Source organism: Chelmon rostratus, chromosome 10 (genome assembly GCF_017976325.1).
Source record: "Chelmon rostratus isolate fCheRos1 chromosome 10, fCheRos1.pri, whole genome shotgun sequence".
Lineage (NCBI taxonomy): Eukaryota > Metazoa > Chordata > Actinopteri > Chaetodontiformes > Chaetodontidae > Chelmon > Chelmon rostratus.
In genome coordinates, this window is record NC_055667.1 from 4001832 (window position 1) to 4016638 (window position 14807).

Here is a 14807-nt window from a genome sequence, read left to right on the forward strand (position 1 = left end):
GAGCCAGGCTCAGCTTTTTCATCAGAAAAATGAAAATGATTTTTTTCAGAACATGACCTTTTGTTTATATGTCTGATTGTTACGTGTAGAAAGTTTTTATTAGGATAGCTAGGAATGTAGGTAAACCCACCTAAACAGTCAAAAAATAATGTTTCTCCTCTTTTTTTAACCTGCCGTAATATTTTTTAAGGCAATGTAAAGGAATGCAACTAATGGTCAGTGATTAATCTATTGTTTTGACAAATCTTCTTGACCAAAAAAGTAAGAAATGTCTGTATGAAGTACAAGATGACATCTTTAAATTGTTTTTTCTTTAAATTGTTTTTTTCAAAGATATAAAGATTTAAGTTCTCAGAAGACCAAAATCAGCTGGAAATGCTCACAGATGCCAGAACAAGGGATCTAGTGTTGTTTTCTTTGTGAGATCTGTTGTGCCTGGTGATCATTTGGTGATACCTTACCCACATCAGCTGGGTTAAAAATGAGTCATTCCATTGTTTCCATTTCCTGCGTTATGAGTGCCACTGTCACAGGGAGTGGAAATGGCACTTTAAAAGAAAAGCAAAGTAATGAGAAAGTGTCTGGAAAACCACGTGACTACGAGGAAAAAGCTCTTGCTTCCTGCTCTCCCAACTCTCTTCCTGCTTCTAGAGAGAGGGGGCGGGGTCTTCTCAGCAGTGGGAGGAGAAGGAGGGAAGCATATGAGCCTAAAGTAGCAGAAAGAGGCTCAGGTTAGTGTTCATTTGGCTCACACACACACACAGGAACGCAGCACATGCATACCGGCACATGGGCGCTTGTGCCAGCTGAAAGCAGCCGTGCGGACTCAGACCTCCTACCTGCCTCTTTCACTACAACTCCCGACTCGAGCTTTGAACATACAGCTTTCTGGTTTATCCTCTATTCCAGAGACCCAGTCCGAGATCTTACTGCCTGACTCGTATACAGCATGTGAGTAAACTTCACCTCCTGTCCTGTTTGAGCAGATCAGAGTGCCTGCAGTGTGTAGACATGGGGCTGTGTCTGTGTACTTTAAGGGAATAGGGTGAGGGGAGCAAACTTTACACCTGATAATTGTCAATATTTCTGCAATGAATTAAGCTTTAGATTTCTCTTTAATCTGATGAATGTTACTGCATTCAATCATTTGTTGTTCAATCTGAAACATAAGATATTAACAAGAGGATCAGCAACATGTCTTTATTATGATAGAGTTTGTAAAGCCATACAGAGAAGTGAAATTGTCTGTTTTAGTGAAGGCAGCTATTGTGTCTCTCTGTGTTCCCTGCCATGCTTCCTTGTCCTTGGGTGGAATGCCAAATCTAAAAATACTGTTCTTGATTATAACATTTGGCAGCTCTGCTCCAGGACTATTTTCATTCTGTCAGGCCCCTCAGCTGTAACAGGGTGAGAAGCTGCAGCCGGGCAACAAGTCTGATGCTGACATTTAGGTTTTTTTTGTTTTTCTTTTTTTCAAGCAAAAAGAGAAAGTGCTTCAGAGCGTTATCGTGCCAAAGGTGCCTCAGTTCATCTCAGACTGTGGTGATAAGGGTCAAATATCTGGCAATGTTTGATTAACTCAACTGTCTCTTTTTTTCTCTCTGAGATGCATGCTTGATTTTTGCTATTAGGTGTGTGTGTGTACGGGAGATAATAAATGTTGAGGGCACTTTTTTATGACTGCTCTTTAGACTCTCAGCACCTCTCTCTGTCAGTGCAGAGAAACAGGGAAGTCTGTGTGCGAGTGTGTGTGCGAGTGTGTGTGCGAGTGTGTGTGCGAGTGTGTGTGTGTGTGTGTGTAAACAGTTAGGCCCAGCCATTGAGGCGACTGCACAGTGACCACTCTCCCTCCCACCAGTGTGTGTGTGTGTGTGGTGGCGGCTCTGTAGCTGACTGAGGACATCAGTATGTGATTGCGTCCACGCCTGCGTCCCTCTGGAATGTGTTCATCACTGCATTGAATGGGGGTATATTTTCTCTCTCCTTCCTTGTTTGCCTTGCAGCCATACAGTTGCAGCATAAAGGTGCGTGCGTGTGTTTGTGTGTGCGTGTGCGTGTGCGCCTGGCAGTTCAGGTGTTCTGTATCTTATGCAGTTGGCATGTAATTGCATTAGTATGTGTGCACATATGTCCCCAGCTGTGTTTCATTCATTTATTAGGATCCCCATTAGCTTCCTGGGACCCACAAAATGCTTTACATTGAGACAGTGCAACCATAATAGCTTACACCATTATACATAACATTACAAAATAAACAGGACAAAGTCCAGAACACACACTCAGACAAGAGCCTGATAACACAATAATCACAATATATGGAATTTATGGAAAGTATCCACCACTGATTCCTTTACATACTTTAGATATTTTAGAATGTGTTGGTTCATAACTAGCATTGCTGGCTCTCAATGTGAGTGTTCTTAATCACTCTCCAGTGTGTTAATCCTTTTATTGGGGGTTTTAGCAATAACAATTTGTCATTAAAACACTGCAGCCAAGTTGGATACAATCTACCCAATCTGGTGATTGCCATAGTCATAATTAGAGGCTAAAGAATACCTATGTATGTACACAAGTCTATGTTTTGTGAAGCATTTGACCATAGAAATGCCACTCGCCTTTCCACTCCTTTGGAAATCACATTTGGAAAACATAAGACACACAACTTTCTGCCCTGTCCACATTTGGAATGCTGGGACTTGAACCTCCATACATAGGTTTCTACATCTGCTCCAGAAGGAAGGGATGCTGGTCTAAAAAAAACTGTTTTCTTGTGTGATATGTCTAGGGAGTACATTCCATCCATGAATAGCTCGGTACATAACAGTTCATTTGACTGAGTTTGGTCTTTCTTTCGGTAATATAAAATTTCCTCCGAGCTGTCTGGTGGAGTAATCATCTCTATTTAAACTGTATGAAGAATTTGTATACAGAATAAAATAAATGGAGCCTTGGTAACAGACATATTTCATTGTATATGAATACAAGTAATGAACAGAGTAACCTGTTCTTCACATTAAGCGAGGTTTATATAATTATGCACTGCAACAACATTCTTCCTGTATTCACAACGTAGAGCAATATGCTCTGCTCTGTTTTATATCATTTGCACTTTCTTTATCTTATCCAGTGGAACACTAGACTGAACAGCAAGTCAATCCAGACTCAGCCCACAGCTCACTGATTGTTAACTGGCGGCCCACAGGCCACACCTGTCCCACGTATATACACATGAATTTCAAAATGCAAACATCCACCGTTACTCACTAGCAAAACGTCCATAATTCATAGTTCACCCACTATACGGAAACGTATTATTGTAACTCCATTCTCTCTATTCGTGGACCCACTGTCAAACCGCTCAGCTTCCGGGGTGGCCGGGCATTCATTGGATCCGACAGCGGCGCACTGGCTAGAGTTGTCAGCGAGTAGCTAAGCTTGTCTGTTTGATGCGCGAGGCGTCACTTGGGTTTATTTCCATTGGCTAGCTGTTGTGTTGAGTCTCAGGTGTTTTTTTTAGAGGAGTTTTTTGTTGAGATAAGGGCTCATTGACTGGTAGTTGAACTGTGGGTTTTGTTTTGAGCACTGACTGCCTCCTTGGTGGAGGTCTGAGAGCATTTTCTAGTTTAGCATCTATTATGGATTTTTTTTTCCCACTCAAAACTACTTAGGTATGTAACACAGTGTCCTGGCTTTTTGGACAAATGTAACTGACCTCTGCCACCTCATGTTATGAATAGGCCACAACATGTTATAAAGTGTGATGTTTTCTATTTTGAAAGAGGTTTTCTATTGATCAATAAATTGTTAGTGATGCTGAACATACAGTGCAGCTGGAGATCATTCACAGTGATCCTGTCACCTGATGAACGGGGTTTAAATGTGGCTTATTTCCCTAGCGTTCATATTGTTGCCATGGTGACGTTAACTGCTGCAGGGAGTGTGTGTTGTTACTGTCGAGTTCGCACATCAATGTTATGCTGGAGAATTTTCTATCAGCTCCTAAATCGCAGATGCAGAATGTGGCTCCTTCTCTCTGGTGCACAATAACTGGTGGAAATGTGAGTCAGAAATGAATGTGGACTAACTGTCTGAGCCTTGTTGCCTCGGTTTCATGCTGGCCCAATCACAAGAGATGGGACATTTTGTTATCGCTAGTTGTTCCGAACCTCTGACCTTTAATACCAATCAGATGACCTTTGAGTAATAAGTTTGAGGACCCCTGCACTAGACCATACTGTTGGGCTGCAGTCAAGCCGGACAAATCAAAGCCACAACAGCTGTTTTGGTGAGTTTTTGTCTTCAAACGTCAGAAATATTGTGCATGTGTTACCTAACAAATGTGATCCAGCTGAGTGAGGCCAGATGAGATGCCTCCAGCCACAGCACATTTAAAGATGTGCAGATCAGTTCAGGGGTTACCGTTGCAGTTTCCATAACAATGCTGGATCCAAGTCACTTCACCCTGTAGAAGCTCAATGCCAGAATATCTATGAATGATGTAAATCTGGACAAGGAGAAAAATAATCACCAACATGTTATTCATCATCTTGTTGTATATGAAATGGAGTAGACCTAAACTGACCTCTTGTACCGCTAACAAGACTTAATGGGCTGCTGTCCTGTTGTCAATCACTTTGTAAAAATATTGCTTTCTTGGAACTGGTGTTTGTAATTTTGAAGAGAAAACTGAAAAACATATGAATTTATCTACTGAGTTGTATCAGAGAGACGGCTCTCGGGCCATCTCTCAGTGACTTTTCCACTGACAGTTTGTGAGATGTTAGTTTTTGAATGTTATCTATCGCAATTACAACTGTCTTTTTGAAGCTTTAAATACAAACGAGTGGATAAAATGTGCCTTGTTTTTGGATTGTGTTTTTCTTGCTTATGTTGCAATGCATATTGACATCATTTTTTTTCTACTTGGTGTATGTGGACAAATGACAGACGTTAGAAAATGTTTGTCTTCGCTGCTGGATTCAGTTTTCCTGAGGGAAGACTTAGGCACCTGCTCTCCACTGATTACCTACTCAGTCAAAATGCTTGTCTCTGACACACACACACACACACACACACACACACACACACACACACAGAGAGAAAAATGAGGATGCTGACATTCATGGATGCACAACTATGCATACACACATGAGACAGGACTTCATCTGGCCCCTCCTCATCCCTCCCTTGGGTGTAATTGTGCGTGGATGTGTGTGTTTCCCGGGGCCACAGACACAGACAGTGATGGGCAGAGGCGGAGGGAGTGGGGGAAGGCCATACAAAGATGAAGTGAGATGCTGTAATAACTGTCTGCTTATGGTTCAATGGCTGTTTTTGCAGTTCACTAGACCCTTGTGCATATAAGAGTTGCATAACCCTGTAGTCCCAACACTTCAGTCATGCATGTCAGACGAGTTCTCCGCCCGGCCAAGAGCTGTTTTCAGTAGGAAATGAGCAGCGTGTCCAGAGCTGAGAGTTAGACAGCACTGTGTGGTGAAGCCAGGACAATAATGGTTGAATCCTGTGCAGTCTGGTGCTCTCCTCTCTGGCTTCATTGGCTGTCTTTGGACCTCCCTTAATGAACCCTGAAGGGGAGTGGCTGATAACCTTTTGAACTCTTCCTGTAAGCTTTTTATTGACTTAAAACTGAAGCTGGTGTGGGCGATGAGATGGACTTTGTGTGATATGCTCATAACACGATGGATTTGTATCTAGGTTGTGGCTGGATACATTATTTTTTGCGTTGTCTGTCCGTGTGACCCCTTTTCATGTACACGATATCTTGAGAACGCCTCTGATGTACACTCTCGTGATATTTTCACATCTAACTTGGTGAATTAAGGGTTTACTTTGACCAAACCAAAGTTGGTGGTGATCGTTGGATTTGGTGGGTTTTATTTTGTTTTAGGTGCATTTGAATGAAGTGTGTTTTACAATGATAAAACCACTGTTTCTTTGAATGGAGCCTGGTGGCTTTGGCCAGAACAACATAATGACTGTTTGTTTCTTTAAACAAAACCGATCTTACTCTTTAACACAAAGGTTTCTCTGAAAGGATCCTTTCCATAATGTTGTCAGACACTTAGAATAAAACAAGCAAAAACAAACACTTTTAATGGATGTACATTGACGATACGCAAACGCACAGCCTGTTCCGTGTCTGTCAGCTGCTGCGGTCTCGCTCAATACTCCACCAATTTCAAAGATTGTTGTCTCTGTTAGTCACTTGGACACAATACATGGAAAAATAGGCTCCATAAACACAGACAATATTTGACTGGAATTCCTCCCATTTGTGTGCGACATTGAAACCAGCACCAATTATTTTATTTTATTTTATTTTATTTTTTTTTTTAAACAGAAAACTGGTGTATAGATGTAACTTCTGGAAAAGGTTACTAAGCGGACCTTGAATTGGTTGTCTTGTCAAACTACTATTTCCTAGGTCAAGAATGAACCTCGATGCTTATCTTTTTATTGTTTATAGTTATTTTTGTCTAATAAAGGCATACATATATAATAGTGATGTCTTAAATGATTATGTAACTGTGTGTCTGTGTGTGTGGTCACAGCTCTGGTTCACGCGTCTCCACCTCGCCAGAAGTTGCGAGGCTTCAGCGAAGGCTATGCTCAGACGTCTCATTGTTTTGTTTTTTTGTTGTTTAAGCATCGGTCAGGTTGGTCAGTCAGTGCTACAGCTTAGCTTACTGTGTGATTCCTCCACAGCAGTTACACTGGCTTCATGGCAAACAGCCAAGTCCAAGTGCCCAGAAATAGATGGTCACCGTAAAACAGGGACGACCTGCTGGTCACACACACACAGTCAGAAGCAAAGACTCCAGCTGAGTGCGTTTGTTTGTTTTTCTGTCTTTTCACACGTTTCCTGCTGTGAATGCGTCATCGCTTCCTGCTTGTCCTTCTAGCGAGCGACGAACCTGAGAAATCGCTGCTGACTAACTCACCGAAACTCCCCCTCCTCTCTGTCCCTCTCTCTCTGGTTGGCTTGAAGGTGACTCTTCCGAAGAATGACACTGAGATCGTTCTCAGAGATTGGAGGAGGATTGGAGTATCTAGTGGCACATTGCCCCTGAGCAAGATGCTGAATCCCTTCCAGTTGTTGTTAAGCTCAACTGGGCCTTGGAGATAGATGTCAGTGAAATCACTTAACTTTGTTATGGAAACTTCTTCCATTCAGTTAGTTTATTAGATTCATGAAAGATGTGCTCCTCCATGTTTCAGATTGGAGAGGAGGGGAGTTGTGGTGACATCCCTCTGTAGGTGGGGTCTGTTGTTTTCTATACAATCTGGGGTCATTGTCCGCTGGGACCAAGGCCACTGCGATATGACAAGCCAGCTGATGTCACAGAACACACACACACACACACACACACACACACACACACGAACGCACCTTGTTCCTGTCCCTGAGTGCATCTTCCTGTTTTGTCATAATTCAGAGTATTTTCTTGGAAGAAAAGTATAAAAACTCAGAGCTCGTGCCAAACCCATTCCCTCACGTGTCGCTGCTTGCTGTTTATTTCGTCACTGAGTAACTCAGTGCTAGAAAATATTGGCGAGGCAAATTGCTCCCATTCGTGGGCTCTCCCTGTAATTAGTCTTAAGCAGGCTGGTTGGTAGGTGGCCATAGTCAGCTGTGGTAAAAAGTTAGTCATGCCTTCCTTTCAGCTGGAGCTTCCGCTGTCACCCTGTGCAACGTTTCTGGTCAAAGAGATCAAGATGACGTGCACACTTTTGTCTTCCCTTCTTATCTGTTCGACTCTTGCTAACGTATTACTACCCACCCGCTCACTCGCCAAGAAACACAATCTCTTTCTCACACACACAGCAGACATGAGACATGTCATTACCCGCTAATATGGCGGTTGGAAAGGCGAATGTAAGCGCAGTCAGATTCACAACAACACAGTGGTTAGCATAGTTTTATGATAATCGAACCAAGGAAGTTTCCATCGCGGAAAAGAAATATCATTCCGTGGTCTGTCGCTGTGGTCGCCGCCTGCGGTGCGCTTGTCGCTTTTGGAGACATCAGCTGTTTGTGTAGCTGCAGAACAGAACATGAATGGGAACCAAAAAAGACGGAAAGTTAAGAAAACAAGATGGACAGGACATGTTTTGTTTCCCTAGAAAGTTGTTTTTCACTCACACACACACTCACACATGCACACACAAACACACGCACACAGACCTGTGGACACATGATGTAGCTTGATCAATTCACACCTTTTTTGCTGCTGTTTGCACACCCATTAGCCCCGTTACAGAGATGTCTTTTAGCTGCCTGACCCTGCTGTTTTTAGGAACGGGGGACCATCCATGCTGACAATATTTGCATGTAGATGGCTCTTCTCAATGCCAAGTTTTAAAGACGGAAGCTAACTGTGTTTGCTTTGCATACTTCCACATCTGATCTCCGTGCAGTTTGAATTCATTTAGCAGCATTTATTTGACCTTTTTCCATCGTTTGTTTCAGATTTTTGGAGCCTTGCTTTGACAATAACTGTTGTTTTTCCTCTCTCTGATTCTCCTTCTCCGACAGTATCCACTGCTAAACTTTAAGAAAACAAAGAGACTGGATCGTGCATTGTAGTTATCAGCTGAAATGCACTGAAAAACAGTGTTGAACTGGGGAGATATCCCAGGATTCCCCGAACAATCGCCTCCACTTTGTGTTTACATGATTTGTCCACTGTAGGGATCATGTTTGAGTGTGTGATAGAGTTTGTACGTGTACACTTTTGGGAAGTATTTGTGTCAGTTCCTTATTCTCGTTTTTCTTTAGGATGATTTCTATGAATGGAGACATATACAGCCATGTATATATTATAATAACCTATAGCTGGTGTTTTCAGTGTGTGAGTGGGCAGGCAGAAGGTCATACCGGGGGCTTTTCATTCAGTTTACTAAGTAGTTCCTCTTTTCTGGGGATTTTCTAGAAAAGCATTTGGATATTGTGGAACAGGAAAGATTTTAAGAAATGTAATAAAAAAAATGGACATATGTTGTAAGTTCTGGCTTATTGGCTTATTATGGCTTATTTTAATGGACATCTTGTACTGTTGTCCATGTGTTTACTGTACTGTCGCTCAAACCTTTTTCTGCAGGTTGTTGACAGACATGCCACACACATACATTGATTTTACACATGAAACTCTGTTCACACGTGTTGTTGTCGTCATCTAGAGGGTTTCTGTCTCCCTGTACTGAAACTAACTGAACAGTCCCTCCGTTCTTCTCCGTTTTCTTCTCACTTAGATCATTCTCTTTATTTTCCATTCAGTGTGCTCTATCCCCTAAATGTACTCCTCAGAGGTTTGCCTAAAGGCTTTGGGTTGCTTAATGTTTGTGAATCATTATTTTCTGTGATGCAAATGTGTTTGTAATTTAAGAAAGACTATTTTAAACTGTTCTCTGGTTTGTCACATGGTTGAGATGAAAGCAAACTGTGCGACTGTGTGTGCACATATCTTCGGTTTTTTCAAGCTCTTGCAGTTCATGAAAGCAAGTGTGTGTGTGTGCGCGTGCGTGCGTGCGTACGGGCGTGCGTGTGTCCAAGTCTAAGCTGTCATGGTTGCTTTTTCTCTTTCTCCCTGCTGCTGGTCGGCTGTTCAGTGATGAGAGTGAGAGAGAAAGAAAGGGGTAGATGTTGGGGAAACAAGGGTCACATGTTGAGGGAGACTGGCAGAGAGACGGCTATAAAAAGACTAATTAAAAACGTGTGGATAGATAGTATGTCGGAGGTGAGGAGGAGGCGGGAGCTCAGTAACTGGTGATGTAACCCCGAGTGTAATGTTGTAAATGAGAAGAAGCAGGAGAGGGTTGTTTGGGGGGGAAATTAGCGCATAGGGAAAGAGGAGAAAATAGATGAGTGTGTGTGTCAGCAGTGCTTTGAAGGTCTAAAAGTGAGAGAAATAATTGAAGTAATTGGGTGCTGAGGTGTAGAAACAGAAGAGGGAAAAACTTTCACTGCGTCTTTTTTTCTTTGTCTCTAAACTAGCTTTTTTTAGACACTAGACATTAAGCCCGTTGCACTACAAGCAGCAGCCAGATGGATGAAATACAAATTAAAGAAGCACTCTTTGAATAAGATAATCCTCTATTGTTTACTGTTGTTGTTCACACACTTTGTCTCTACTTCTTTGGTGATGAAGACAAAGAGCTAAACCAGAAGAAAGGTTGTGTTGTGTTTTCATAGCACCCTGCTGAGCTTGATGCAAGTCAATGTAAAAAATTGCAGCTGTTTTTCCCGTTGTCCTCCTCTCTTTTCTCTCCCCCCTTTCTCCCTTTCAAAGAATTTTCATTTGAATGAAAACCCTGCCTCCGTGTTTTGTTGTGCTCGAAGGGGGGGAGGGGTCCAATTGGTCAAAATCCTTTTCGAGGTGGACCAATGCGAGCGGGCCTCCCGCCTCCCACCCCGCCCCCTGTGCCCCACTGAGGCTCCCGGCCTGACGTGTGATTGGCCGGCTGGGAGGAGCCAGACGCGGTATTAAAGCCTGTCCCGTCTGCTCCACTTCAGTGTTGAAGCAAGTCCCTGTCTGTCAGCCGGAGAAGTGTGTGTGTGTGTGTGTGTGAGTGTGTGTGTATCAGTGTGTGTGGATGCTTTTGTTAATGAGAGGCGAACAGAAATCGGAGTGCTCTACGATTATCTGACTTGGACTTTCATCTCTTTTAACCCTCTCCAGGACTGTGTGGCTCTCCAGCTGACTTGCCGGCCAGCTTTTCGTGTGAGATCACAGCTGGACAGGCTTGACGGACGAACTGGACAGGGATTGTGAAGGGGATCATAAAGGCTGTTGTGTTGCCGGGGATCGCTGCCAGCTGATCTACCAGACCTGCGTTTTGGATAAAGAGGCTCTGATCGGCTGCACTGTGGCTGACCCGTGACCCCGATCTGCAGCCTAACCCCATCTGGGTCAGCACTGAGCTAATAGAGGTGGTCTGGCCGGGCCTGATGTGGAATTTGACCCCGACTGACCCTGTCCCTCAAGTAGCCTTTCACTGAGCCTGGACTGGGAAAAGGAAAGATAAAAGAGCAAGAGGGGCGACGGAGAAGACGGGAGGAAGAAAAGGAGAGAAGTGAGAGCAGCAGCACAGCGACCGGTAAGGAAGTTAAAGGGGGCTCTGGGAGAAGGGAGGGAGGGAGGAGGGGGTGGAGAGTGGGAAGAAAAGAGAGTACAAAAGAGCTATTTTCTTAAGCTTAGAGAGGACATGTGGGAGCTCTAAAAGGATGTTCGTTGACCATTAAAGCCCCACTCCTACCCACCTCTCCTTCTGTCAGTTTCAGTTTGTCTTGTCTCATGTCTCCTGTCCACTTTTTGTTAAATGCCGCACAAATGCAGAGAAGTTCATCACTTTCTTGTTCTTTCTCAGCAATTTAATCTAATTTTGTTTGAAAAACCTCTTGACTGATCGAAAATCTTTCTTTCTCTCTGATAGCTCTTCCAGGATGCCGGTGGAGACCCTGCGGCCATCGGACAGCCGTCTGGCCGGGGTTCCCTTCACCTCTGCCATGCCCTTCAGGATACTTAACAAGGGTCCGGACTACTTCCGTCGTCAGGCTGAACCCGGAGCCCGTAAACTGAGCGCTGTAGAACGTCTGGAAGCCGACAAGGCCAAATATGTAAAGAGCCAGCAGGTGGCCCTCACCCGCCAGGCCCCAATCAAACCGCCAATCATTCGCAAGCCCCTTGTTCCTCCAGGAATGATGCTCCAGTGTCAGATCAGCACTCCTCCAGCCCGCAAAGGTCCCCGCTGCCCAGCTGATGTGGAGAATGGAGGAGGGAGAGAGGGACCTGGAAGGAGAAGAGGACCTGCTCTTAACTTGGATATTTTGAATAATCTTATTAATGATGTATGTGATGGACCAATGCCTTGTTCCCAGTCCTCTTCCTCCACCTCCCCCTCCTCATCATCTCCTTCATCCGGAGCAAAAAGCATCGGCAGTAGCCTGTCTGCCGAACAGGAGAGGAGCAACCGACTCCTCAACAACATCAAACCATTGAATCACGGCATTATCAACTCCTCTTCCACCTCCTCCTGCACATCCTCTCCATTGAACAACAACCTCCGGACCCCTGCAGCAGAACCAACCCGCCGCCCCCCACCTATTCCAGCACGAGCACCCCGCATTGGGGTTCCAGTGCCCTACAGCTCCCCTAACTTGGTGACGGTGCGCAGGGTGGACGTTCGGCCTCAGGCTGAGATGAGGAAGCCACAGAGGGCCCAGCTGCAGCCCCAGCTCCGGCCCAGACAGACTGCCCAGGGCCAAGTCGCACACCCCCAGGTCCCACCTCCTCCACCCCCTCAGAACCAACCCCACGCGCAGCTCAACAACCCCTCCCAAACTCTGCCGCCCCCTCCAGCCTACCTGCCGCCCAGCCCCATGCTGGTCCGCGCGGGTATGATCCCACCAGCCTCCCCCGCGTTCACCCGCATATCAAACGCCAGCTCCAAGGGGTCTGCCCGAAAGCACCCATCCTTACACCGCTCCAAGTCGGACCTGAGTGACCGTTACTCCCGCGCGACAGCGGACATGGAGCGCTTCTTCAACTACTGCGGGCTGGACCCGGAGGAGGTGGAGGGTATGGGTGGAGTGGAGTGTTTCACGAGAGCCAACTCGGACATCGTGTCTGTCTCTAAGCTCCGCAGCGTCAGTACGCCCAGCTCGGAGGCCGACCGGGCGAGGGAGGACGGCGGAGACGAGGATAACGAGGACGGGCCAGGCGCAGCCAGCGAACGGGTCCCCTATGGCATCTCCGTCATTGAGAGGAACGCTCGAGTCATAAAGTGGTTATACGGCATCCGTCAGGCACGAGACACTAATAATGCTGTCTCTAACGTATAGACTAACGAGGACTTCAAAGGACTTCAAAGAAAAAACAGGGAAGCAGTACTTTTTGTATGTAAACATGTCTGAAGAAAGGAGCCCATCTGTTCATCTTCTGCTGCCTTACATCACATTTAAGGATAATCTAGTAGTTGTTTTTACTGTTTCCTGTGAAGACTCATGCTTGATTTGGATATTGCACATCAGTCATTTTTTATCTGGGCTGCAAGTCAGGACTGCTTCCCTGCACCAGTAAACGGATTTCCCTTTTCCTTGATCTTGTATAACACTATTGGTATATGAAAGCAATAATAGACAGCTATAAATGATGATGGTGAGGATGAAGGCAGAGTATGTTTGCGACTGTGGTTCCTCATGTAAAGGTACTGTGTGTGTGTGCGTGAGTGAGTGAGTGCGTGCGTGAGTGTGTGTGTGTGTGTGTGCATGTACCAGAGATGTCTGCAGCACAAAGCCAGACCCTGGAACTTGGCTGCAAAGTACTGGAGACTGATGCTTCACGGTGCAGCAATTGAGCAAGCTAGGAAGAGAACCACGTTGATACTGTGAATCTTCACAAAAAAGCTTCCATAAAAACACTTGTATTGTCAAAAAACCTTGTGGCTGTAAGACTGTTATTATACAAATTTCTGTCAGCATGCAAGTGAAACGTTTGTATACATTTATCTTAGGGTTTGACATCTCAACAAAGCACACACTTTACTCTCACACAGATAATCACTTGACGGCACAGATGTACATTCAGGTCATTTACGGTAAATACGGTCGCAGCTGCGGTCAGCGCTGTCTGTGTACCTGGCTGTAACATTGTCTAGTTGTGTGTTTGCATCTGAAACATGGTCTCATGTCGTGGATTGTGCTGCACTGGTGCAGTGAGAGAAATCTGTTTACTATGTATGTCTTGGCACGGATGAGAGAGCAAGTCATATGATAAGGGATGATCTCATAAGTGGATGGTTGAAGTAAGTGTAGCATGAAAAAGTTATTTTGCCTCAAGAGAGATGGGGAGGAAATCAAAGGCTGGGTAAAAGGAAGAGAGTATACTCACGGCAAGTATACTGTGGTTCTGAAAGTGTCTCAGGAAGATGTACTTGGCATACTAACAAAAATGGACCAATATTTATTTGGAAAATGTAACTTGTAATGTATTTTTTAATATTGGACAACTTTGTGTACAGAATAAAATTTTTGCTCTTAAGTGCAATCTGATCATATCTACTACAGTTACAGTTAATGTAGGATCACACGTAAACACACATGCAAATACAGGCACCAGTCACATGCTCAGTGTGAAAGTTGTGAACAGGGGAGTGCTACGTGTAACGTGCCCTGCCCCTGTGGGGAGCACTAAACTTACTGATACTGTGGTGTATTTATTTGACTTCCTGTCTGTGGTAGTGGGAGCGAAAGGAGGTCCGTCTTCCCTGTACAAGTTCTCCACCCTCTGCATCTGCTTTGTACCTGTACCTATCACATGTAGATGAAGAGCAGCGTTCAGCGGCAGTCAGATCAGAGGGCTGGAGAACGTGACAGCAGTGACGGTGAAGTGTGCTGTTGAATCCGGCACTGGATGCCCAAAGAGTCTTCAAGTGAGAGATCCAAAACGCTTTACCATGGTGTACTCTAAACAATTAATAAAAAATTGTTAAACTATGTTGTTGTTCACTGTTTTTCGTATTTCTGGTCCTTAGAGTTGACTGTAAATGAGGTGATGGACCCACCTGGTTCGAGCATATGGCAGAGAACAGCCACTCCTCTGATTTCTTCAGGGTTTTGGGACTTTATGAAGCGCTGCTGCCAACCCCTCAGTTTCTAATCTGAAATCTGGTGCGGGTCCAGTGCAGCCGAGGCAGGTGTTTCGCCCATCAAATCTCATTTCAGCATCAATAATTGACACACAGCGCTTTCAGCGAGCTCTCCTGGATGTTTCATGTTTACTTTG

General features: G+C 44.7%; 1 protein-coding gene across 1 annotated transcript; it reads left to right on the forward strand.

Moving 5' to 3' along the window:
• The first annotated feature begins 755 nt into the window (after nucleotides 1-755).
• Nucleotides 756-14504, forward strand: wu:fa11c10 (protein FAM110A). The gene is made up of 3 exons (XM_041945800.1): nucleotides 756-951; nucleotides 10704-11121; nucleotides 11458-14504. Exon 3 carries the CDS (start codon nucleotides 11468-11470, stop codon nucleotides 12863-12865), a length of 1398 nt encoding a protein of 465 aa, XP_041801734.1. The 5' UTR covers nucleotides 756-951; nucleotides 10704-11121; nucleotides 11458-11467; the 3' UTR covers nucleotides 12866-14504.
• The last annotated feature ends 303 nt before the right edge of the window (nucleotides 14505-14807 follow it).